This window comes from Perognathus longimembris, chromosome 9 (assembly GCF_023159225.1).
Source record: "Perognathus longimembris pacificus isolate PPM17 chromosome 9, ASM2315922v1, whole genome shotgun sequence".
NCBI lineage: Eukaryota > Metazoa > Chordata > Mammalia > Rodentia > Heteromyidae > Perognathus > Perognathus longimembris.
Genome location: NC_063169.1, coordinates 28,323,470 through 28,350,593, shown reverse-complemented (window position 1 = coordinate 28,350,593; position 27,124 = coordinate 28,323,470). Strand labels below are relative to the sequence as shown.

General features: G+C 42.3%; 1 protein-coding gene across 3 annotated transcripts in view; it reads left to right on the top strand.

The window, feature by feature from the left end:
* Positions 1-4,745: 4,745 nt before the first annotated feature.
* Znf292 (zinc finger protein 292) overlaps positions 4,746-27,124 on the top strand; it is a 74,895-nt gene continuing 52,516 nt past the window's right edge. The window contains exons 1-2 of one of the 3 annotated variants that reach the window (XM_048353872.1): positions 4,746-5,589; positions 8,105-8,947. In XM_048353872.1, the coding sequence (XP_048209829.1) occupies positions 8,441-8,947 (507 nt within the window). In that variant the 5' untranslated portion in view covers positions 4,746-5,589; positions 8,105-8,440. Of the gene's footprint in view, positions 5,590-7,005; positions 8,948-27,124 lie in introns of those variants that run through there. The other 2 variants (XM_048353874.1, XM_048353873.1) reach the window with 2 other exon arrangements.

The following is a 27,124-nucleotide window of genomic DNA, read 5'->3' as shown; positions in this document are numbered from 1 at the left end:
CAAGAAAATTATACATCATGACCAAGTAGTCTTCATCCCATAGACACAAGGATGCTTCAACATCCATAAATCAATCAATATAATTGACCACATAAACAGAACTAAAATCAAGAATCACATTGTTATCTCAGTCGATGCCCAAAAAGCCTTTGACAAAATACAACATCCATACTTATTAAAGGCTCTGGAGAGAAAAGGAATAGATGGAACATTCCTCAAAACAATAAAAGCCATATATAACAGACTAACTGCTAACATCATATTAAATGGAGGGAAACTTAAATCATTCCCCTTAAACTCAGGAACAAGACAAGGATGCCTACTCTCCCCATTTCTTTTCAACATAGTGCTGGAATCCCTAGCCATAGCAATAAGGCAAGAGGAGGACATCAAAGGGATCCACATCGGCAAAGAAGAAATCAAGCTATCCCTATTCGCAGATGACATGATCTTATATCTGAAGGACCCAAAAAACTCAGTGCCCAAACTCCTACACCTAATAAACCATTTTGGCAAAGTAGCAGGATACAAAATCAATCCACAAAAGTCAGCAGCTTTTCTGTATACCAGCAATGTACAAGTAGAAAAGAAAATTATGGAAACAATTCCATTTACAGTAGCCAAAAAAGAATAAAGTACCTAGGGATCAACCTAACCAAGGACGTGACTGACCTATTTAATGAGAACTATAAAAATCTAATAAGGGAAATCAAAGAAGACACAAGGAGATGGAAAGACCTCCCATGCTCATGGGTAGGCCCAATCAATATAGTGAAAATGGCCATATTGCCCAAATTGTTATACAAATTCAATGCAATCCCTATCAAAATCCCAGTTACATTCTTCACTGAAATAGAGAAAGCAATCCATAAATTCATATGGAACAGCAAAAGACCTAGAATAGCCAAAGCAATTCTAGGCAAAAAAAAAAAAAAAGCAGTGCAGGAGGTATCACAATACCAGACTTCAAGCTCTACTATAGGGCCATCATAACAAAAACAGCCTGGTATTGGTATAAAAACAGACCAGAAGACCAATGGATTAGAATTGAAGATCCAGATATAAAAGCGCACTCTTAAAGCCAGCTGATATTCGACAAAGGAGCTAAAGACATACAACGGAATAAACATAGCCTCTTCAACTACTGGTGCTGGGAGAACTGGGCAGCCATATGCAGAAAATTCAAAGTAGACCCAAGCCTATCACCATGCACCAAGATCAACTCAAAATGGATCAAGGACCTCAATATCAGATCCTAGGGGACCTGGGGAGGCTGTTTGGAACTCGATGCCAGCAGAGGCCGCATGTTCCCAGGCGTCTTCCCCAAAAGAAGAAGGTGGTTAAGGACTCTTCCCGGTGGCCAATGCACCAATGTAATGGGGTCCCCCCAAGGGATGGGACCACAATGTAATGGGGTCCGGGGGGGAGGATCCTCCATCACTCCAAGAGTCCACTACTCAGAGACAGTCTCAAGCAAAAAGATGGATTTATTGGGAAAGTAAAAAGTATACTGACGGGCCAGGGTCATGGCCCAGACTCGGGAGCTGGAACCAGGACTGTAAAAAGCAAGCTGGCCAGCCAGGGCTGCAGCCCAGACTTGGGAGCTGGGACCGCACACTCTCTTATTCTTTTTAATTATAGATAATTTTCCTGACAAAATGGGATCTCTTAACATATTATAAAGGCAGCAGAAAAGTCTTTAAAGTGAAGTTTAAAGGGCACAAGTTCTCCCTATAGGCTCTAGGATATTTTAAATAATGTTCAGTATAAATTGTTATATACAACTATCAACTATACACTGAATTGAACTTACTTCAGTGGACATGTATTGATACTGCTTTTCCACTTGCCAAAGGATACTGCAGAATAAAAACTAAATATGACAATCTCTACGCTTAAAGAGATTAGTCTCTGAGCAAAGCACAGCTATAAAAATAATATAATAATAAGCAAAATAACAATTCCCTAATAAAATTACAGTCAGAGTTGGGTGCCAATGGCTCAGGCATGTTATGCTAGCTACTCAAGAAGCTGAGATCTGAGGACTGAGATTTGAAGATTTTCCTTGGCAGGACTATTACCTCTAATTAATCACCAAAAAGCCGAAAGTGAAGCTAAGACTCAAGTGATAGAACACTAGTCTTGAGCAAAAAAGCTTAGAGACAATGTCTAGATCCTGAGTTCAAGTCCCAGGACCAGCTCTCTCTCTCCTCCCCTCTCTTTTACACACACACACACACACACACACACACACAATTACTACAATTATTACAATTACTAATAAAGTTACAAAATCTTTGCAGAATGCTTGCATGAAGGAGGAATCTATAAGGAAGTAAAACAAATAAGTCACATCTACTTGGTTACAGATAATGCATCTAGAATTTATTTTACCTGAGCAGATCAAGTTAAGTGCCACAGAGCAACCCTGGTTACAGAGGAACACAGAAGGTTGAGGATTTTTTTTTAATATTTATTTATTTATTTATTTATTTATTTATTTATTTATTTATTTATTTATTTTGCCAGTCCTGGGGCTTGGACTCAATGCCTGAGCACTGTCCCTGGCTTCTTTTTGCTCAAGGTTAGCACTCTACCACTTGAGCCACAGTGCCACTTCTGGCGATTTTCTGTATATGAGGTGCTGAGGAATCAAACCCAGGGCTTCATGTATATGAGGAAAGCATTCTTGCCACTAAGCCATATTCCCAGCCACAAGGTTGAGGATTTAAACAGAGAAATAACACGAGAATATTTTTCTAAAGATGTGATAGAGTATTTGTTGGGAATAATCCTTGTTCAATATATGAACAGACACTAAATACTTGGTGATTAAATTACTATTGTTGTTATATTGAAAAGTATGTGTAGGGCTGGGAATATGGCCTAGTGGCAAGAGTGCTTGCCTCGTATACATGAGGCCCTGGGTTCGATTCCTCAGCACCACATATACAGAAAATGGCCAGAAGTGGCGCTGTGGCTCAAGTGGCAGAGTGCTAGCCTTGAGCAAAAAAGAAGCCAGGGACAGTGCTCAGGCCCTGAGTTCACGGCCTAGGACTGGCCAAAAAAAAAAAAAAAAAAAGAAAGAAAGAAAAGAAAAGTATGTGTATAAGATTCATGTAGCAGGGGATGGTGGCTCATACCTGTTATCCTACTCAGGAGGCTGAGATCTGAGGATCCTGATTCAAAGCCAGCCCTGGTAGAAAACTCCCCAAGAGACTCTTATCTCCAATTAACCACCAGAAAGCTGGATGTGGAGCTATGGCTCAAAGTAGCACAACACTAGTCTTGAGCAAAAGGGCTTAAGGACAGCAAGAGGACCCTAAGTTCGAGTTCCACAACCAGAAAAAAAAAAAAAAAAAAAAGATACATGGAAATCAGCAAGACTCCTAAAAAGTTGTAAAGTTTATACCTAAAGGGAGAAGAAAGCCATGCATAAATCCAAGTTTATTACATTTCAATAGTCTTGTCTTTTAAAACTAAAATATCACATAGGATATTATGGATATTTTTTTTCCTTTGGTTGGTTGTGGGGCTTGAACTCTGGGCCTGGGCGCTGTCCCTGAGCTCTTCAGCTCAAGGCTAGTGCTCTACCACTTTGAGCCACAGCACCACTTTGTTTTCTGGTAGTTAATTGGGGATAAGAGTCTGGTGGACTTTCCTTCCACAACTGGTTTTGAACCCTGATCCTCAGATCTCAGCCTCCTGAGTTAAGCTAGGATTACAGGCGTGAGCTGCTAGCACCCAGCTATATCCACAAATTTTAACTAACTTTAGATTTCTGATGAAGTAAATGATATACAATGATTAAAATTTAGAAATATATATGCAGCTCAGTTGTGTAGTGTATGCCCCAGTTCAAAGCTCTGGTTTCAATAAATAAAATAAATTAGAAGTATTAATAAGTGAAAGTTAGTGTCTATGTTTTTCTCTTTACTTATTTAGACACAGGCAAGGAACAAATTGTCAGATTTTCCATAGAGATCGTGTACACCACATTTATCCTTGTAAAATTTTATTTTTTTCACGATTATTTTTATCTTGACAAATTAGAAGTTTGGATAATTGAGGCTCTCTTTAAAACATTTTGTGTGTGTGTCTGTGTGTGTGTATGTGTGTGTCTGTCTGTCTGTCCTGGGGCGTCCCTTAGCTTTCTGTACACAAGGGTGTGGCTCTATCACTTGACCACAACTCCAAGTCAGGCTTTTCGATGGTTATTTGGAGATAAGCGTCTCAGACTTTCCTGCTTGGGCTGGCTTTGAACCATGATCCTCAGATCTCAGTTTCCGGAGTCGCTAGGATTTATAGACATGCACCACAGGAGCCCGGCCCAATTTTGTGTTTAGCTTTTCCTCATATGGAAAGGAAAAACATTCAAATAAAAATTTAAAGAAATGTATTCTTATCTGTCCATATACGTTTATATACTAGATTTTTGGCCAGGAGAGGAAGAAATACAAGGACTGAAAATAATCCCCTTAAATGTGGGTTTAATGTTTGCTATGTTTTGCGATCACTCCATATCACAGCACCTGCTTTATGCTCGGAACATTTTGACTCCTCTGTCCTTCTTCTTAAGGAAAATGTCTTCCCTGGAGACGTGTGGTGTGTTCCTAACAGATGCAAATAGCGCTTCAACTCTGCTCCCTCAGAGTCCTGGGCACGGCAGATTCTCAGACTCTCCAGGGACTTTCTATTGGACCCAGTTCCAAACCGACTCCAGCCTTACGTGTGCGATCCAAAGGCTGCGTGGGGCCTAGCGGCCCAGCCCTTGGGAAAAAGGCGGACTGTGCGAGCTGGAGACGGAGCAGCAGCGTCCGCAGCGTTCGGGAGCAGCCCGTCTGGGGCGTTTTCCGGCGGCCCAGCACCCAGCTAACGCCCTGGAGGCCCCGGAGGCCTCCCTCGTATCCGAGCCCGGAGCCACCGGCCAGCTGCGGGTTTGATGTGCAGCGCGGGGTGGAAAGCTGGGGCTGAAAAAGTCGAAGCTCCGACCGGGCGCTGGGCGCCAGTGGCGGGCCGACCCGGAGCGGGAGCCGGGAGAGATGTTAGGCGCCGCCGCGGCCGGGGGAGCGGAGCTGGGGAGGTGCAGACAGGGGTACTGGAGCGGAATGGAGAGAGCTGGTGCCCGCTCCGCCTTCTGCTCCCCGGGGACCCGGGTGAGGGCTGGAGAGAGAGGAAGTGGCGCCCTCCTCTATCTGCAGGGAGGCTCTCGCTCCTTCCCCTGGGCCCGGCTGCCGGGCGCCTCGGGTTGGAGGCAGGAAGAGCTAATGGGGGCTTCTTGCTGGAGTGATCAAAGGCCACGGTCGCTGCATTCCTGGGGCGCCCCTCTGGCTCTGCATTGCCTGCATGTAACCTGCAGAACCCAGATCCCTTCCTGTCCTTAGGCTCTTATTTCAACAATGCAAAAAAGAGCGTGCATTTGGCTGTGGCGGCCCTGTGCAGCCCTAGAGCGCGGCGAGGAGAGCTTACGACACGAGCACGCGCGGCCCGGAAGCAAGCGCCGTCCTCCCCCAAATGCCCCCCAGCTTTATTGATCGCAGAGGTGGGGGAGCCGTCCATATCTGCCTCCCAGATTTATTCTGAAACCGAGTAAGAAGGCCTGTGTGTTTATGCCACGCCCATAACAGTCGCGCAGTGTTCAAAATGGGTGGTTTCTCTATGTAGATATGTACTTCCTTAGACTTGGAGATCTTGATCCTGCGGCCTATTTTTATTGCTTTATGGAATGGGTCTCGGATTTCCTCTAAGAAGTGTGTGTGTGTGTGTGTGTGTGTATAGTACTTAAAAGAACAAGTGCACCCAGGCCCCACAATAAGTCCTGTGTTGTTGCACAGTTTCTATAGATAACTATGAGATTTCTGAAATCTCCAAGATCGACTTGTGAAGGAATACGATTTCCAGTTCTTTTCGTTTAATTAAAAACAAAAGCTCGTGCTTCTGTAGGTTCCTAGTCTCACTAGGTAGCACCTTAGGCTATTTTGATGTTCACAATTGAGACTACATTTTCATTAAAACACACACACACACACACACACCACTTGTCACAAGCTTGTGTTGGGATTGCAGATCACTTTCCCCACAAAGTTTTAAGTTCCTTCAAAGAAGGAGTAATTTTTATTCACTTCTAAACTTCCAAAGCCAAATAGTTCCTATGAATATTAAGTACTTCCTAAGTATTAATGGCACTCACCCTCAGTCTTTGCAGTTCTAGGGAGCTTTACATATTTCTACGAGTGCAAAGAATAGAGTATAGGAAAAACAAAGTAGGGTCCACAGATGAAAGTGAAGGATATGGCTGCCCATGGTGATGGACATTTTTAAAGCAGTAACAGTGCTCAGAATCCATTTGCTAGCTGATTTTGTGGTTATAAAGTTATCATGGGCATGAGGAGAAATGATCTACATAGCTACTCTTTCAGGTAATTCTCTGCCCTTCCCCCATTTCCTTAGCACCCTGCCCACCCAAGCCAGGGGTTAGCACCTGTGTTTTACCACAGCTACAATCGTAGGCAATCCTGTTTGTTTTTTAATTTATATTTTGGTATATTTCTCTTTGAATATTTATGTCCTCTCCCTTTTCTTCTTTACTGTATAGACTGTGTGTGGTGTAAGTCATTGCAATGAAACTGAAAATGAGGAAATCTTTATTTATATATTCTTAGTTTTTCTGGTGCATTTGAAACTTCATTGGATATCTAAATTATCGAACAAGGGAAAATAAGCTGTAAATATTATAAATCAGTTGGGCCAGCCTGGGCAGGAGAGTGTGTGAGACTTATTTCCACTAACCACCAAAAAGCTGGAAGTAGAGCTATGGTTCAAGTGGTCTAGCACTAGCTTTGAGGAAAAAACCCACAAAACAAACAAACAAAAACCTCAAGGACAGCACTCAGGCCCTGATTTTAAGCCCCAAGACTGGTGCAAGAAAAATAAGAAAAAGAACTTTAGAGCCATGAGCAAAGCCCAGGGTTCCTCTTGTTGGAAGAGAAAAGAAGGAAGCAGGTGGGACTCATTTCTTCCATGGGTGAGGACTGTTTATTGAGATAGAGCAGCTAGGGACACAGGCCCAGTTTAAAAATGAAAACAAAACAAAACAAAACAAAAAACAAACCACAATCTTCCTTAATTGTTGCAGTTCAGCTCTCAATGATACTGTTGTATCCTTTCTCAGCTTTTCAAACATTCTCTAGCCTCTTCTACAAGTAAGCATTTGAAGATTCTAACTTGTTAATATGTAATATAGCAACTGATACTGTTTTTCCTAAGGGCTTTGTGTCTGTTTGCCTTATACAAAATTGCTTGTAAAACACTACAACCGCTAATACATTCCTTCAGAACAGCATACTATGTGGGGCATTTTCTATTACTAGTAGAAATTTTGAATCCTCCACAACAGACTTTTGTTTTTTTCTTCTGACACAGTATTTCTATGTGGCTTTGAGGGCTGTGATTTCAGGTGTGAACCATCTTGACTTTTTTTTTTTTTTTTAGCTGTTTGTAGAAGACATGCCTCAATCAAAATATAGTAGCAGAAAGTCTAGGTGCATTATTGTTTAATTCCCATAAGCCAAAAGAAAATAGGCCTTTTGGCTCATATATTAACACAAATGTTTTGTTATGGGCTTTAGGACTTTAAGTTTTCTGTACTAACCCCTTTACTCTTAACACTAGGTATTCATTCCGAATGCCATCTCTATTTGTAGCACCATGGAGGAAAATGCTATTTTTGATAAATTTTGACAGCCTTTTTTTAGCCTCAATTTTCCGTCTCCCATTATGATTTTAGTAGAACGCTCATTGCTGTTTTTTTTTTTTTTCTTCTTCTTTCTCGACCTACTTTCAAGAGCTTTTTCATACATACTTTCAATGTTGGTGATTTCTGTGGTGTTCCAAACCACGATGAAGCAGAATAGATGGTTATCATTTACTTTAGGGCAAAAAAAAAATCGTGGTTTTAGAAGGATCTGGTTACAGTGTTCCTAATTTCATAGTCTGAATTCTTTTAAAACTACCTTACATGAGTTTTCTCCATATGCACACCAAGGCTTAACACTCATTCAGTACTGACCCAACTATTACTCTTTGTTGCCTCCTGCCCCTCTAGAGAACGAGTTTCCAGGGGAGAGGCTTTCTTGGGCCGGCGACCCCACGCGCAGGGTCCCTCCTTGCGGGCCTGGAGAGAAGTCACCGTCAGTTTTGACAGCTCGTCCTCCAGCTCTGCCTCACGTTCGTGGTCCACGGATGGATTTCACCTTCTCCCCTCTTCCCTCCTCTCCGGCCTGCTTAAAGGCCAATCGCCAATGCCGCCACTGCCCCAGGCCACCCAGACCAGCGCCGTTGGAGGACAGGGACGGCCACGCGGGACCCGGACGCCGCAGAGGGCAGCCCCTCCCCAATTTTTTTCCAGGCTTGGCCCCCACGTGACCGAGAGCAGGCCTCCATGGGCCCGCCCCTCTCGGCCGCGGCTGCCCACTTCCCGCTGGGGGTAAGTAACCCGCGGGTTTCCCGCCCCGCCTCCACCCCGCCCTTCTCCCCTCCACCCCGGCGGCCCCCGTGCCAGCGCCTCCCGCGCGCTCGGCGCGCCACTGTCCCCGCCCTCCCTCTCCCCCCACGGCCCGACCCCCTCCCACCACCCGGGCCCGCGCCCGCGCCCGCCCCCTCCCGGGGCCCTTTGTACGTGCTCGGCGGCGAGCGAGCGCGCCCGGCACGTGACCCCACCGAACGTGGCATTGTGTTATCACGTGACCCAGGTGCGTACGCGACGGAGCGGGGTGTGAAGATGGCGGACGAGGAGGCCGACCAGGAGAGGTTGAGTGGCGGCCGGGGTGGCTGCGTCGTCGAGCTGCAGCGCCTGGGCGAGCGGCTCCAGGAGCTGGAACGGCAGCTTCGGGAGAGCCGGGTGCCGGCCGTGGAAGCGGCCACCGAGTACTGTCAGCAGCTCTGCCAGGTGAGGGCGCCGGGGGTCCCCTCCCCCTTTCCCCAGCTTGGCGGGGGGACGGGGCGCGCGGGCGCCCGGCGGCCGAGCGGGGGTCGCCGCCGCCCTGAGCCTCGTCGGCGGCGCCGCTCGGGCGGGAGCGGGGAGGACGAGGATGGCGCCTTTGTGTGGCCGCCGTGGTGGCGGCTGTTGTCGTCTGCAGCGCTGGGCTTAAAAGGGGGGAAGGGAGTTGTGGTCAGGGCGGAAAATTCTCCCTCCCTTTCCACTCCCAGAAGTCGGGGCTGCGCGGTCCCCGGGGCCGCGGCGGAGACTGCGAGCCTGGGAGAGGGCGAGGGGAGGATGAAGGCCAGGGCCTCTTCCTCTTCTCATTGTGCGCGGGGGATTACCCTGCCCAGCTCCTCGGCTTCCCACTCCAGCGGGCCTCCGCCTCCACGGCTTTGGAGTCCTTTGCCTGCTTTCAGCTGTCCCGCCCCCGGCGCGGTCTTCCCTGTGTTCCTCCCGGCCTTTGTTGTTGGAGTTACTCGCTTTGCGACTGAAGGGGTCTTTGTTGATGTTCCATGGGGACAGTCCCTGCCGACCCCTCCAAGCTGGGCGAGGCGATCTGTAAGAGGGGGGCGGAGGTTGTCCACTGCTGCCTTGGCCGGCTTGATGCGCCTCCATGGGAGAGGGGTAGCCTTCCTCCATGGAGAGGAGCTGTCTCTACATCCATTCTAAAGGGGTCGCTTGTCCTGCGGGGCGGATTCTCCAAAATCCTTTCCTCCTTTGCTTTCCCCCTTGGAGGAGTACGATTACTATCCTTCTTTGCACCCTGTCCCCACTCCACATTTCTTAGAGCCCTCCCTATTTGGTCTCTTGGCGAACGTGAGAGGGCTGAGAGTCACGTAGTGGTGGTCAGTTTCAGATCTTTCCATCCTTTTCTTGACCAAGGACATTGCTTAACATTCTAAGCAGGATTTAGAATGTTGTTAACAGTCTTTGCTCAAGAGAGAAATAGAAGTGTAGGCCCTCCAGTTATGTTTGATATTCCACTAAGATGCTTCTGTCTTTGAGGAAGATCCTAAATTCTCTAATTGAGGTGGGGGTAAAAATTTTTACAGGTCACATTAAGAGTTAACTGAATGTACTAGTATAGAGAACTGAACTTAAGGTTGGACAATGGGTGGATCATTTTAGCATTTTGTAGTAGATAATAATTTCACTTAGCTTTTAGCCTCCAAATTCTGCAATCCCTTTTTCATAAAAAAAAGGGTATATTTGATCACATTACAAAAGACTCTCCATTGCCGTATGCACATTATTGTTTGGAATTGATTCATTATTTTAACAAGAATTTAATGAGATCAAATGGTGACTGTCTAGATTTTCCCACTTCAAGTCTGGAGGCAAAACGAAAAGATCTGTCATTTCTTTAAATCTCTAAGCAGGAAGGAATTGTTGAAATTTACAGGTTTCTCTGCCCTGAAAGTACCTACTTAGTCTTACTTGGTTTTTGATGTGAAGATTTAGGAATTTTTTTGTTTAAAAGTAGACTCAGCGTTTTGTTGTGTGACCAGAACTCGAACTCACAGTCTACTGCTTTTGCTGCCCCTCTAGCTCTGAGCTACATCTGAGCCACATCTCCAACCCCACAGCCTTGGCTTTTTAACCAGTGAAAAGTATTAAAAGTGTAGTTTTGCTGTTCCTCTGGTAGTGTCTACTAATGGCTTCAAGGCTAATTATCACTGCCTATTATAAATATTCTTAACCAGCAGCGTTTATACTGAAGGTTAATAATCCTTGGCAAATAGAATCTTTGAAGCTGTGTGATATTACTTTCAGCTGGACCTACTTGCTCATACTTGTAATCTTAGCAACCCATCCACTCCTGATTGATTCGTGATGCTGATGATTGAACTCAGGCCCTCACACTTAGAGGCGCTCTACCACTTGAACTATGCCTTCTGCTCCTTTTAATGTTGGTTATCTAGGTAGGGTCCCATTTTGTGTCCTGGCCCACCTGAGCCATGATGGTCCCTCCTACTCCTGCTTTCCTGCTGGAGATGACAGGAACATGTATGTGCTTTTTGAACTCTTTATGCAGCTGGCCTCTACACAAGACCTAAGTAACGAAGATTACAGGCTTGAACCACCCTTCTGAACCCTAGCTACTACTCCTAAGGCTGAGATTGAGAGGATCACGGTTGAAGGTCAGCCCAAGCAAAAAGTTTACAAGACCCCATCTCAACCAGTAAAAAAGCTGGGTCTGGTATGTGCTCCACTCCCAGCTGTGTAGGAAATGTAAATAGATTCCTGGTCCTGTGAATAAATGTGAGATCCTATTTGAAAATTAAGGAAAGCAAAAAGAGTTCAGGATATGGCTCATATGGTAGAGCCAGTCTGAGGTCCTGAGTTCAAACCCCAGTACTGCCCATCATTACATGTTTTTGAGTTTATCACTTTAAAAATATTTTAATGAATAAAATGGTATTATAAAAAAATCAGAAAGTGATTGTACCACACATGAATTGCTTTTATTGACTAGTGCTGACAGGAAACATCAAACAGAAATGAAATGGATTTTGAGAATTACAAATGATTTCTTGCACTTCAGCTCCACAGTAGTATGCACTTAGACGTCATCTCTATTATTTGAAGAGGGTGTATTTAATGTTTGATTTTCACTAGAATATTTTATTTTTTTAAATAGCATATTTATTTTAGTGATCCTATCAAATGGGAGATAAATGGAACCTTATTCTACAATTGTATCTCAACTATTAGCTATTTTTTTCGGGGGGGGGTAGGTTTTTTTTATATTGATGTTTGAACTCAGTGCCTTATTTTGCTAAGCAGGTATTCTACCATTTGAGCCATGCCTCCAGACCATTAGCATTTTAATAGGAAGTTGAGCAAATCAGTGGTTAGTATGTATACAATTTACTGGAACAATGTAAATACAGTGTTAAGGGTATGAAGAGTTGGAAATTATGGCCGGGCACTGGTGGCTCATGCCTATAACCCTAGCTGCTCAGGAAGCTGAGATGTGAGGATCGTGGTTCAAGGCCAGCCTGAGCAGGAAAGTCTGTGAGACTCTTATCTCTAATTAGCTACCAGAAAACCAGAAGTGGCACTGTGGCTCAAAGTCATAGTACACTAGCCTTGAGCTGAAGAGCTCAGGGACAGTGCCTAGGCCGAGAGTTCAAGCCCCATGGCCAACTAAAAAAAAAAAAAAAAAAAAAATTGGGGCCTTTTTCAACCTTGAGATTATCATTTAATTTTTTCTAACTTTTTCCTGCTGGGATATTGACATATTTCAAGAAGATCAAGATGTTAAGAGTAGGCCTCCTGGTTAATATTCTATCAAGGAATATTCTATCAAGTGCTTTTTTTTTTTTTTTTTTTTTTTTTTTTTTTGGACAGCCCTGAGGCTTGAATTCAGGGCCTGGGCACTGTCCCTGAGCTTTTTTGGCTCAAGGCTAGCACTCTGCCACTTGAGCCACAGCACCGCTTCTGGCTTTTTCTGTTTATGTCATACTGAGGAGTTGAACCCAGGGCTTCATGAATGCTAGGCAAGCATTCTACCACTAAGCTCCATTCCCAGCCCTTGTTTATTGCTTTTGCAATCCTAACTTGCATTTAGTGAATTTGATTTTTACATTTTGATATAAAATACAGGCACATGTGCTACTCAGTACATGTATGCATTATGCAATGATTGAATCTTGGTAATTGGCTATCCATCACCTTAAAACAATTCTTTATCTTATTGGTGAGACCATTCCTTGTCTAACTATTTTGAAACATTATGTAACATTATTGCTAACTATGTTACCCTTCTTTGTAATAGGATATCTTATTCCTTTCATTTGATTGTAACTATGCTATTGATTAAGTCTTCTTCGATTCTTGTTCCCTTTCCCAGTCACTGGTAATAATATCTTTTTTTTTTTTTTTTTTTGGCTAGTCCTAGGCCATGAACTCAGGGCCTGAGCACTGTCCCTGGCTTCTTTTTGCTCAAGGCTAGCACTCTGCCACTTGAGCCACAGTGCCACTTCTGGCCATTTTCTGTATATGTGGTGCTGAGGAATCGAACCCAGGGCCTCATGTATACGAGGCAAGCACTCTTGCCACTAGGCCATATTCCCTGCCCCTGGTAATAACACCTTATTCCATCTATGAGTGAAGGCATTTTCCCCCCTACACCTAGTTGATTTCACTGAATGTGTCTTCCAACTCTGTCCATATTGGGATAAATAACAGAACACATCCTTTTTTATGGCTAAATGGTATTCCATTGTGTGTCTGTGTGTATAGTATTTTTTTCAGTTGATAGATAGTGAAGGGATTGTTGTATCATATGGTAGTTGTTTTGTCTTTTTGATTGTATTACTATCTGTAGAGAAGAGGTACTTTTCTGTGTGGGTTTCCTCCCCCCCCCCTTTTTTTATGGGGATTGTATACTCTAAGCACTTGCTCTACCACTAATACAACAACTCTAGCATTGATTTGCATTTCCTGATGTTTTAGTGAAGTTGAGAACATTTTCATATGCATAACTTTGGGCCAGTTATAGATCTTCTGAGAAAATTCTATTGAAGTCTTTTGCCCACTTTTTTCTTTTTTTTGTTGGGCTTAAGTTATTACATATATTTCACAGTATACATTTTAACTTTCACAATGATGAAAATTGTCATTCTACTCTACATAGCTTATGAAGTCTGTGATCTTTAACAATAAAATCACTTTTTCCATTTCGGGTGATATGTACAAAACGTTCCTTTTGTTTGGCAACATCTCTTTCCTCCTTCAGTCATTCCTTCCTTCCCAATCCCACCCATGAGTTGCTTAGTTCCCTTTCATCTATGTCTGATATATATTATTGTTGTTGTTATTATTGTTACTATTCTCACACACTTTCCACTCATTTTGTGTCCTCTGCTTTTAACTGTGCTTTGGTATCTTGAGACCTGTTTACTTTGTTCTATCTCTTTGCATTTTAATTCTGACACCCTCATATCAGGGAGACCATAGGCCATTTGTTACTCTGTTCTTGGTTTGTCTCACTCAGCATGATTTGTCCCAGTTCCATCCATTTCCCAGTGAATGCCATTATTTTGTCTTTTCTAATGGCAGTGTAAAATTCCATAGTATATAGGTACCACATTTTTTTAATCCAATTAATCTGTAGTGGGGCTTTTGGGTTTCCATATATTGGCTATTGTGAATAGTCTTTTGCCCCCCCCCCCCCGGCCCCCTTTTTTTTTTTTTGCCAGTCCTGGGGCTTGAACTCAGGGCCTGATCACTGTCCTTGGCTTCTTTTTGCTCAAGGCTAGCACTCTACCACTTGAGCCACAATGCCATGTCCAGCTTTTTCTGTCTATGTGGTGCTGAGGAATCGAACACAGGGCTTCATGCATGCTAGACAAGCACTCTACCACAAGACCACATTCCCAGCCCTCTTTGCCCATTTAAAAAAAATCAAATTTAAGTTGTTTGAGTTTCTTATATATTCTGGATGTTGACCCTTTTTATCAGATGTATAGGTTGTAAAAATTTCAGCAGATTTTCTCTTTCCCTTGTCTTTCCTGCATTATGCAGAACTCTGAAGAACCTTTTTCAGTTTGCTATAATCCCATTTTCTATCCAAAGTCAGAGAGAGAGAGAGAGAGAGAGAGAGAGAGAGAGTGTGTGTGTGTGTGTGTGTTGTCCGTCATGGAACTTGAACTCTGGGCCTGGGCATTGTCCCTGAGCTCTTTAGCTCAAGCTTAATGCTCTACCATTTGACCTACAGTGCCACTTTCAGTTTTCTGGAGGTTAATTGGAGATGAGTGTCTCACAGACTTTTCTTGCCCAGGCTGGCTTTGAACTTCGATCCTTAGATCTCAGCCTCCTGAGTAGCTAGGATTACTGGTGAGAGCCACGGCATTCAATGTTTTGACTGTTTTTCCTGTTTTCTTCTAGTAGGCTTATAGTTTTAGGTTTTATATTTAAATCTTCAACCCATTTTGTTTTATATATAATGAGAGAAAGAGGTCCAGTTTCATATCTCTACATGTGGCTATCTTAATTTTTCCATTTATAAGAGGTTGTCCTTTCCCCAATGTATGTTCTTCCTACCTAGGTGAAATATCAGTTGAATATAATCACATGGATTAAAAATGAATTCATTTGTATTTTGAATTTTTACCTTAATAGAAGGTATGCTGGAGGATATGGTTAAAACCATACAGAAGTTGCTTGTGAGCCCTACTTTATAGATTCTCTCTTTTTTTTTTAATGATGTAGGATGAATAATAGATTTCTTGAGTCCAGAGAAATAGAAGTGAAAGGCAAATGTTTTTATTGTTAAAAACTTGTTTTGCTGCTTATTTTGGGTTGCTTCCTGGAAACAAGTTCCACAGTTTGTTACTTAAATGAGCATTTGTAGGGCTGTAGAAACTGCTTAGTGGAAGAATTCTGGCCTACCCTTGGCATGCATCCTACACACACACAAAATTAAAACTTAAGTGAGAAGAATAGCTAATATGTATGCCTATGAGAGTACCTGTAATTTTAAATAGCCTTCTTTTGTAAGTTAGCATTAATGTGGATAATATAGGCAATTTATACTTTCTTAAAATTACAATGTGATTACAGGACACCCAGAAATCACTTCTTGGGCTTATTTGCTTCAGAGTTTTACTATATTTATTATATGTAAAAACTGGCTATAGTTGGAGCCCCTTGGGCTGTTAAGTGGAGCCAGTATTTACTGATAGTACTTCCATTGAGTACCTACTATGTTTGAGCCAAGCTGTTGCATCACAATTTTTGGCTTCAAGTAGCTTGCTGTGTCTAGAAGAAGGTAGACAAATAATTTTAGGAAAATGTGAGTTAGGCCACTTATATCAGAGATTAATATAACAATGAAAAGTTATTTATTTGGAAATTTGAACAGAAATATTTCAACAGCAGAATTGTTCTTCCAGGATTTTGGATAACCATTCATTGAAAAGAATTAAACAGTGGTTTGTTAGGATGTCATGTTTATGACAGCTATATACTAAGTGGAGTGCTGCTTTTTTATCTTCTGGTAACTGATACCTGTTGTATTTTTTTTTTTTTTACTTGTTTCTGTGATGCTCAAAATTGAACCCCAGGGCCTTCTACATGCTAAACAAGTGGTCTACCACTGGACTACACCTAAAGTGCAGCTTATGTTTTAAATAATTGAATTGCATTTGTGGAAATATGTATGTTATATATAAGTGTGTGTATAAATGTGTACAAATATATGTATGTGTAGCACACACATACACATGTATTTACACACATGTATTTATCTTCTTATAATTCCTCAGTTCATGATAATCAGTGCTTCTCAATTGTCATCCAGTTCTCTTTTCTAAAGAATTACATTATGCTGTAACTATGGATAGGACTTTAGCACCAATGGATAGTCAGTCTTGCCCATGGAAATTTATCCTCCTGCCTAAATACAGTGCCCCCTTGAAATGAATAAACTGAAATGAAAGCAGCATATTCAGAAATTATTTTCTTGTTGCATTCTTCTCATATTAAGGTAACTAAGCTCCAGAAATAGTTTGGAACAGGTCCAAGTAAAGGCTCTTTATCCAGATATAAATATACTGAACATAAGAAGTAAAGAAATGTTCTGCTTTCGTAGCAGAATTCCAGTGTGTGTGTCTTTGTGTGTCTGTGTGTGTATACATGTGTATGTGCACACATGTATGTATGTGTGTGTGCACATGCACGCTCACACACATGCCAATCCTGGGATTTGAACCCAGGGTCCCTTAGAGCATGGTCCCTTAGCATTTTTACTCAAAGCTAGCTTTTTACCTAGAGCCAAAACTTTACATATACATACACACACACACACACACACACACACACACACACACATATATATATATATATATTTTTTTTTGCCAGGCCTGGGACTTGAATTCTGGGACTGGGTGTTGTCCCTGAACTCCTTTTACTCAAATCTAGCAGTCTACCATTTGAGCCACAACACCACTTCAGACTTTTTTTTGGGGGGGGGGGCAGTACTGGGCATTGAACTCAGGGCCTGAGCACTGTCCCTGGCTTCCTTTTTGCTCAAGGCTAGCACTCTGCCACTTGAGCCACAGTGCCACTTCTGGCCATTTTCTATATATGTGGTGCTGGGGACATGTATACAAAGCAAACACTCTTGCCACTAGGCCATATTCCCAGCTCAACACTTCAGACTTTTTCTGTGAGTAATTGGATGTAAGAGTCTCACAGACTTTGTCCTAAGTGGGCTGGCTTTGAACCACATTCCTCAGATCTCAGGCTCCTTAGTAGCTAGGTGAGCATGTGTGAGCCAGCAATACTGGCTGCAACCAATTATTATGTGGTTGCTACCGCTGCTCCCGAGGCTAGAACTTAGGGGCTGGGCATTGTCCCTGAGCTTTTTTGCCAAAGGCTACTTACTTACTGCCTTAGCACTTGAGCCACAGCTCCATATCTAACTTTTTGATGGTTAATTGGAGATAAGACTATCACCAACTTTCCTGCCTGGCCTTGCTCTGAACTACAATCCCCAGATCTCAGCCTCCTGAATAGGATTACAAACATGAGCCACCAGCACTTAACCAATTGTTTTAGCTGCTGTTTAAAACAGCTTGCAGGCCTGGAGTGTAGGTCTGCTAAAGAGCTGGTGCTTAGCCTGCACTAGTTCATAGATTCAGCCTCAACAATGCAAAAACAAAAACAATGAACCAATCAGCATAAAAAAATGCTTTTACGGGGTGGTAAAGTGCTTGCCTCCTATACATGAAGCCCTGGGTTCAATTCCTCAGCACCACATATATAGAAAAAAGCCTGAAGTGGCGCTGTGCTTAAGAGGTAGAGTGCTAGCCTTGAGCAAAAAGAAGCCAGGGACAGTGCTCAGGCCCTGAGTCCATGCCCCAGGACTGGCAACAAAAACAAAACAACAACAACAAAAAATGTTTTTACTAGGTTAAGTCAAGGTAGATGCATAGGGAGAATAAGCTAATTTTGTGAATAGCAATTTGAATAAAGAGTTCAAAATGAGCCTTGGGGACATGGTCCAAGTGCCTCACAAGTTTGCAAGATCATGAGTTAAACCCCAGTAACACACACACAAACACACTTCAAAATAGGTAATAAGCTCTTCAGACTAGTGTACCTAAGGAGATTGAATTTGAACTGACATTTATTTTCTAAACAAATTCAACATATTTAATTGTCTTGACTAAAGCAAGAATATAAGCCAGGTGGTGAATTGCCTGTGATACCAGTACTAGAGACTGTGGCAGTTGATGCTGACCTGGGCTACATAGTGGGACCCTGTCTCCACAAAACAATCTTTCTCCCTCTTCACCTTTCTCTCCCTGTACCCCTCCCAGATCAGCTGAACAAACAAAACCAAAAGCAAGGATTTTTGCTTTTTGGTAGAACTGACAGTCTGTCTTTTAGATATTATAGGAGATGTAAGATACAGGAGTCTCCAGTAGGATGTAAATTAAGGTAAGATTTATATATCACTTCATGAAGACAGTTGAAGAGATGTCAAAAGGTAGTATATCATTAGGTTATGAATGTTTTGCTTTTTTTTGAGCTTTCTGTTTCAAGTGTAGTTATATTGTTCAACAACTGCAGTATGATGGTATATGCCATTAGAACAACTGGGATCATGGTGGGGAGCAAGTACTTAGGTACACTCTTCTGTTTACAAAATTACCTAGTGAATTATTTCTCAGAATGTATTCCTGACGTTAAGCCAAAGATGACTGTACACAGAGTAAATAAATAAAAATTGAATAAAGATATACTCAAAGGACATACAATGAAAAATTGTCTCTTTCTGCAAGGCAATTCATGAATAGATTTTTGTGCATCTTTGAAGAAATAATTTGCTCCTCCTTAAAAAAATGATTGATGGCAAGATATTCTACACTTCATTTTGCTTTGCTGTCATGGGGTACTGAGGAGGTCAAATCCAGGGCCTTGAATGCTAGGTAAGCATTTTACTCTGAGCCATATCCCTACCTCTGTCTTGTTTGCTTGTTTAACCTAAAAATGTATCTCTTAAGATCATTTCATAGCTGCCTGGGTAATTCTTCGGCTATTTTGCAACTACATGATAATTGGATTCTGTAGCTATGTCTAGTAAGTTAACTACTGTTGGATATTTAGGAGAATGAGCTAATTTGTAAGAATATTTCAATAATTAGTTCAAAATACATAGTAAGCAATTTACACTAGGATATCAAGGCTTTATTGAGTTTAGATTTGAACGAGATCTCATTACCTTAGCATCGATAGTACCTTCTTGGTATAAGAAATAAAAATTAAAACTTAAGAGTGCCACACAATTTTCAAATTCTTTTTTTTTTTGGCCAGTCCTGGGGCTTGGACTCAGGGCCTGAGCACTGTCCCTGGCTTCCTTTTGCTCAAGGCTAGCACTCTGCCACATGAGCCACAGCGCCACTTCTGGCCATTTTCTGTATATGTGGTGCTGGGGAATCGAACCCAGGGCCTCATGTATATGAGGCAGGCACTCTTGCCACTAGGCCATATCCCCAGCCCACAATTTTCAAATTCTGTTTCTTTGGTTTTTGTTTCTGTCCTGGGTCTTGAACTCCGAATCTGAGTGCTGTCCTTGAGCTCTTTTGCTCAAGGCTAGTGTTATGCCCAAGTTGCGAGAAGACCACCAAGAAGACCACCGAGAGCCAGACGTTCCGAAATGCAAAAGCAAGGCTTTATTCAGGAGAGCTGCAGGTCGGGCCTTGTCCTACCCACTGACACGGCGGAGGTTAGGAGGAAGGCCCCGAGCTGAGATTTCACAGAGTTTATAAAGGCAAAAAACCAAGTTACAGCAATCAGGTGTTCAAGCAAGATTAGGATATGGGTACAAATCTGATTGGCTCAGGGCTAGAGACATTCCGGGGCGGTTAAAGTTAAGCATTCCCAGGCAGTTGGAGTTACTTTCCTGACTGGCTGGGCCTTATTCTGCTAGCCGGGATAATTGGTGGCCTGGGTTACTCATAGTTTAATCAACAAAATGGGGGCTGTCTGAAAATGGGGTTTCCTTTAACTCTTCAGCTAGCACTCTACCACTTGGGCTTTAGCTCCACTTTCTGCTTTTTGGTAGTCGTTAGATAGGAGTCTCACAGGCTTTCTAGCCCAGACTGGCTCAAACCATGATCTTCAGATCTAAGTTTGGTGAGTAGCTAGGATTACAAGTGTGAGCCTGTAATTACAGGTGGTACCTGGATTCAAATTGTTTGAATAACATAATTCTGTTGGTTTGTAGTCTAGCGTTTGTTACTGATTTTTAGTCCAACATCTCTTCCTATTTGTTTCATCTGCTTGATACAAGTTGATTCTTTTGTTTATCCATATTTTGTTTAGATTTAGTCGGGGGGAATGTTCGAAGCTAGACTTTAAAAAAAATACAGGGGGCTGGGGATATGGCCTAGTGGCAAGAGTGCTTGCCTCATATACATGAGGCCCTGGGTTCGATTCCCCAGCACCACATATACAGAAAACGGCTAGAAGTGGCGCTGTGGCTCAAGTGGCAGAGTGCTAGCCTTGAGCAAAAAGGAAGCCAGGGACAGTGCTCAGGCCCTGAGTCCAAAGCCCAGATTATCTTAATTTGTAGGACTCATTAAATCAGAAGAAAAGATGACTTGCTTGTTAATTGGTGACAAATACTTTAGGTTTTTTGTTTGTTTGTTTGTTGTTTTTTTTGCCAGTCCTGGGGCTTGGACTCAGGGCCTGAGCACTGTCCCTGGCTTCTTTTTGCTCAAGGCTAGCACTCTGCCACTTGAGCCACAGTGCCACTTCTGGCCATTTTCTGTATATGTGGTGCTGGGGAATTGAACCCAGGGCCTCTTGTATACGAGGCAAGCACTAGGCCATATCCCCAGCCCTACTTTAGGTATTAAGGAAGTAATAAGTCATTTTAAAAGTTTAGATAATGCTCATGGGAAATACTTTCTAAAATGTTTATAATTAGTGTGATTACATACTAGAAATATTAAATTCCACTTTCCAGAATATAAGTATGACAATTTTAACAAAGAGGAAATTTTCACCAAGCTTTGCTTGACTGCGAAATTTAGTGACTTAAAGAAAAGTCTTTTTTTGGAGGGGGAGGTTCTGGTGCTGGTGGCTCCTAGCTTTTCAGGAAGCTGAGATCAGGGAAGTTTTGAAGCCTGCACTGACAAGTCTGAGAGACTCTTACCTTCAGTTAACCAGTAAAGGTTGAAACTGAGTAGCAGAGAATTACCCATAGTTGAAAGGCCCACTGAGTGCACGTAGCCCCAGTACTGGCACTTAAAAAAGAAACATAGGCACTTGGTACTGGTGGCTCACCCCTGTAATCCTAGATACTATGAAGGCTGAGATCTGAGGACTGTAGTTTGAACCCAGCCTTGAGATTTATCTCCAGATAACCACCAGAGGGCTGGGAATATGGCCTAGTGGTAAAGTGCTCACCTCATATACATGAAGCCCTGGGTTCAATTCCTCAGTACCACATACATAGAAAAAAGCCAGAAGTGGCGCTGTGACTCAAGAGATAGAGTGCTAGCCTTGAGCAAAAAGAAGCCAGAAGTACTCAGGCCCTGTGTCCATGCCCCAGGACTGGCAACAAAAACAAAACCAGAAAACTGGAAGTAGAATTGTGGCTCAAACTCGGAGAGTACTATCCTCCAGCAAAGAGCTCTGGCCAAGCTGGGAGTTCAAGCCTCGTGACCAACCAAAAAGAAGGAAGGCCAAGACTGGAGGTGTGGCTGAAATAGTAGAGTACATGCCTCCAAGCAAGCCAAAGATCCTGAGTTCAAGCCTCAGTACTACCAAAGAAAAGGGTTGTTTTATTATTGTTCATTTATCTACTGATCCACTGGCACAGTGGGTGCTGTATGGTCTCCCGTATGTATATGTGTTTGTTGTTAGGGAGGTTGGTCTATGGGATTTGGTTGGGCTGTCAGTCTTGTCCTTTATATAGGGTAGCTTGAATTTCTTTTGCCTTTGGCTGTGGAAAAGTCTAAGTCCTATTGCCCTGGTGCTTTCCTTTGTAAGCCACTCACATGTTTATTGCTGTCCCCTTTGCTACTAGAAGTTGCATGGTCAAACCAATCTCTGTGGGGAAGACACTGATTTCCCTTTATTCCCCACTATAATTCCAGACACTTTTTTTTTTTTTTTGATTGCTCATGGGGCTTGAACTTTGGGCTTGGGTGCTGTCCCTGAGCTCTTCAGCTCAAGGTAGTGCTCTACCACGTGATCCACAGCGCCACTTCTGGTTTTCTGGTGGTTAATTGGAGATAAGAGTCTCACGGACCTTCCTGCCTATGCTGGCCTTGAACCCTGATCCAGAGATCTCAGCCTCCTGAGTAGCTAGGATTACTGGTGTAAGCCACTGGCGCCTGGCAATTCTGGACACTTTTATAGCCATATTTACATTTTCCCTCGAGTACTACTTTATTTCTTGCCCCCCCCCCCTTCCATGACTGTACATCTGACTGCCTGTTTTCTCTTAGATTGGCAAAAGCTATTTCTCTTCCTGCTTTCTAATCTCAGTCTTTAAAAGAAGGAAAAATGTTCTGCCATAGTACTATAACTTTGGAAAATTTATGGAATAACCTCTTTATTTTACCATAGTTCTTGAACTTAATATTAAGTCTGGTCTGAATTTTGTGATTAGTGTTACACTCTAATAATAGCTCCTATTGTCCTAGTCTTGGAGCTTCTTTTTTTCTTAACTGATGTGAACTTGCTTTTAACTTTGTTTTTGTTTGTAAAATTTCCTACAGTCTTTGTCTTCCTACCTCAGTGGCAGCTTTTTTGAAGCCTAATTTTAGAGAATTAGATTTTATAACAACAATAATAGTAATCTATTAAAAAGGCTTTTGCCAACATGATGCAAGTTTCCATTGATGAATGTGGATATGCCAGTAGATGATTTTTGGCTTTATAATTTAGATCTTTCCTTTGTCCAGAAGACAAAAAGCAAACATTTAAATGTAGAATTTGAGTGGCTGGAAATGAGAAAGAATTTAGGATTACATTGTTGACAAAGTATAAATTATGAGTTATGGTTTGTATTCCAGCTTCATCACTTCTGGTGGGATCTGAAGATTGTTTTGCCTCTGTTCTCATATAAGTCCTGATGGTAAAAATGCATCTACTTTATAGCTGTAAGGCATCTGGGCTCTGGTGTCTCGTACCAATAATCCTAGCTACTCCAGAGGCTGAAACTAAGGATCTGTGTGCAAAGCCAGTGGAGGGCAGGAAAGTCGAGAGTTTTTATTCCAGTTAATCACCAAAAAGGCCAGAAGTGAACCTATGGCTGAAGTGATGGAAGTAGACTTGTGACTCAAGTGATAGAACTCTAGCCTTGAGCAGAAATGCTCAGGGACAGCACCCAAGTTCAAACCCCAGGACCAGCACATCAAAACAAAACATCCCCCCAAACTGTAAAGCACAGCTATTTGTTTATTATACTGAAATTACTGAGTAAATATTAGCAACTAATATAGTTATGAGTTCATGTGAGATTTTCCTTCATAAAAGAACATTAATCTTAGTGAACTATTCAGTTTCTTGTCTGAATAGTGGCTTTCAAGTAAGAGAGACAGAAGAGAGAGTCAGGATATAGGGCAGAAGGCAGAGACAGACATGAAGGTGCACATTTGTTATCCCTGCTTTTGAAGGAGACAGGAGTATCTTGATGTAAGGTTAGATTGAGTTACATAGTAAGTGGCAGGTCAGACTGGGAAACATAGCAAGATCTATTTATTCTTATAGAATCAAACAAAACAAACAGAAACCTTACCAAAGCCTTGTCTTATACCTTGAACAGTTAAACTCTTCAGATGGGCAATACTCGTCTAAAAATTTACAGTAATGCTGGCAGAAATTCTGGAGTCCAAGTATAATTCTCTTCCTAAACAGGTGTTTATTCTTGTTTCCCTCTTCTGCTCCCTTTTCTACACTGTACCAAAGATAATAAATTTTATTGTCATAGAAACATAATGAAGGGGCTGGGAATATGGCCTAGTGGCAAGAGTGCTTGCTCATATACATGAAGCCCTAGGTTCGATTCCCCAGCACCACATATGTAGAAAATGGCCAGAAGTGGCGCTGTGGCTCAAGTGGTAGAGTGCTAGCCTTGAGCAAAAAGAAGCTAGGGACAGTGTTCAGGCCCTGAGTCCAAGGCCCAGGACTGGCAAAAAAAAGAGAAACATAATGAAGCCTACTCATTACTTTCATATATTTATTTTTAAAGATTTATTTGTGCTACTTATTTTCTTATACAATAAAGTATATTAAATGTTTACTTTTGGTACCAAAAGCTTTATGTCTGAAAGCATGGCACTGCTGGTATGTATAGGGTGTGAATATAGACACAGTACTTTATCAGTGGAACAGCAAGTATTAGATAATAGTGAAATTTATGCACAAATAGTTCCACACCAAAAAAGTCTCACTGCTAGGGCTGGGAGTGTGGCTTAGCGGTAGAGTGCTTGCCTAGCATGCATGAAGCCCTGGGTTCTATTGCTCAGCACCACATAAACAGAAAAAGCCAGAAGTGGCACCATGGCTCAAGAGGTAGAGTTCTAGCCTTGAGCAAAAAGAAGCCAGGGACAGTGATCAGGCCCTGAGTCCAAGCTCCAGGACTGGCAAAACAAAAACTAAAACAAAAACAAATGAGACAAGCCTAGAATATAGAGAACAAAGGTGCATGGTCTCCCTGATATGTGGATGTTAGAAATAAAAAAACAAAGAGACATGACAAAGAAAACAGGACCCAAGGTACCAATTCACAGGCAAACAAAACAAAACAAAAGGCGGGGGGGGGGGGGGGCTGCCTTGGGAGAAAGGCACCCAGAAGTGACACACAAACTCTAAATTATATGTACATAAATTTGTAATGTACATAATTTAATATCCTGGCTATAAAGAACACCAAAGATAAAGATGCAAAAGACTTCTTTGTAATCAATCTTAGAGAAACTAAAGGACCCTATACCCTTTCCTCACACAAGATGTACACAGGTACACATCTGAAAGAAGCAGGAAGGAGGACGCAGAATGAATGGAAAATGGGGGAATACAGTAGAAAGGGCCCAACAGCTGCAATGGGCACTGAGGAGAACACACTAAGCAACTCAAGGGCAGCAGGGAGAGGGGAAAATTAGAGAAAAAGAAGGAACAGATTACAAGAAGCAAAAGAAAAGAGATGTATATGTATATAACACCTGATCTGGAAGGAATTGTTTTACAGTTACTAATCATAGAGGACATAAGCATTGTAGACTAGAGTGACAATGGACATCTTAAGGATAAGATCTCTGTTTATTTTATATTTTGGTTTTTGAAAAAATGAGAAAGCAAGGGTTGGGGTGAGGGACGGGCAGAAGGAAGGAGATAAATGAGGAAGGGGATAACAGGTATGACAAGAAATGTATATGTAATCACTACCTTAAGCATATAGCTGTAACCCCTCTGTACATCATCCTGACAATAAAAAAAACAAAACCACCTCACTGCTAATATTGAATTCTCACAATTTATTGAGAAGACTTCAGGCAGTCAAATAAATTTCTTCATCTTTTTATCTCCAGTTTTCATTTTCTTTGTTTTCCAAGGAAGAAATGGTGTTCAGTTTTCTAGTGGATCTTTTTTTAAAATATGCATATGTTACCTCCAACCTTTCTACTTTCCATCACTCTTGTCTTCAGATTATATAACAAGCATATATGTCTCCTCTTTATTATATGTATGTGTGTGTGTGTGTGTGTGTGTGTGTACACGTCTGACCTATTTCTTTATCTCCCATTGCAACTTGAATTCCCCATTCACCACTATAAAGAAAACAGTTCATTTGAGAGTTTGTTTTAAGCTGAGTGTCAGTTGCTCTCACTTGTAATCCTCAGGAGGCTGAGATCTGAAGATCATGGTTCAAAAGCTAGCCTGGGCAGGAAAGTCTGTGAGACTCTTATTTCCAATCAACTACCAACAAGTGAGAAATGGTCCTGTGGCTTAAAGTAGTAGAGCACCTTGCCTTGAGCTCAAAAGTTTAGGGACTGTGCCCAGGCCCTGAGTTCAAGCCCCAGGATTGGCAAAAAATAGATGTTTATTTTAGTTTTGATTGGTTTTAATTACTGGTGGTTTATATCTCATTTGTAATTGGACTTCAAATACATATTCTGCCTGTAGAGATTTTTTGTTTTTGTTTTTGCCAGTCCTGGGCCTTAGACTCAGGGCCTGAGCACTTTCCCTGGCTTCTTTTTCCTGAAGGCTAGCACTCTGGCCACTTGAGCCACAGCGCCACATCTGGCCGTTTTCTCTATATATATATATGTGGTGCTGGGGAATCGAACCCAGGGCTTCCTGTATATGAGTCAAGCACTCTTTCCACTAGGCCATATTCCCAGTCCCCTGTAGAGTTTTTGATGGACCAGGAACCAGTGAAGTTGTGGTTGGTAAAGGTCCATTTGTATTAGTAAGTTATAATTGTTAGGTTTTTTAAAGTAGGGAGAGAGAGAGAGCGACCCCCACCCAGCCCTGCCTTATATCTAGGGCAGGGGCAAGGGGTGTGGCCAGGTGGATTAGGATGTGACCTCAGGTAAAGGGGAGGTAACTGCCTCCAGGTCTGCAGGTTACCCAGGTAACTGGGTGGAGACTTATTGAGGTGGGGGCATCTACATGGAGCCCTCAGGGAGAGGACCTAACAATAATAAGCTAGATGCTGGTGGCTCACACCTGTAATCCTAGCTACTCAGAAAGCTAAGATCTGAGGTTCATGGTTTGAAGAAGCAGGCTGGGCAGGAAAGTCCATAGGACTCTTATCTCCAGTTATCTACCAACAAGCCAAAAGTGAAGTTGTGGCTCAAATGGTAGAGTGCTAGCCTTGAGTACAGAAGCCCAGGGACAGCACCCAGGCTTGGAGCTCAAGACCCAGGACTAGTGCATACACACATACACAAAACACACCAAAGCAATACATGGGTATCATCTTCCCAATCATGTACTTTTCATTTAAGAGGTAACTAGTTGCCGTACTTAATATTGCTTTAGGCATTTTACTATGAAGTCATGTGAATGAAATTCATTTGTATTTAAATGTTCAAGTGTATTAATATTTTTATTTCAGTAGGCTGGATTCCCAGGGGTCTTTATTTTTTTTTCTTTATTTTTATTAGC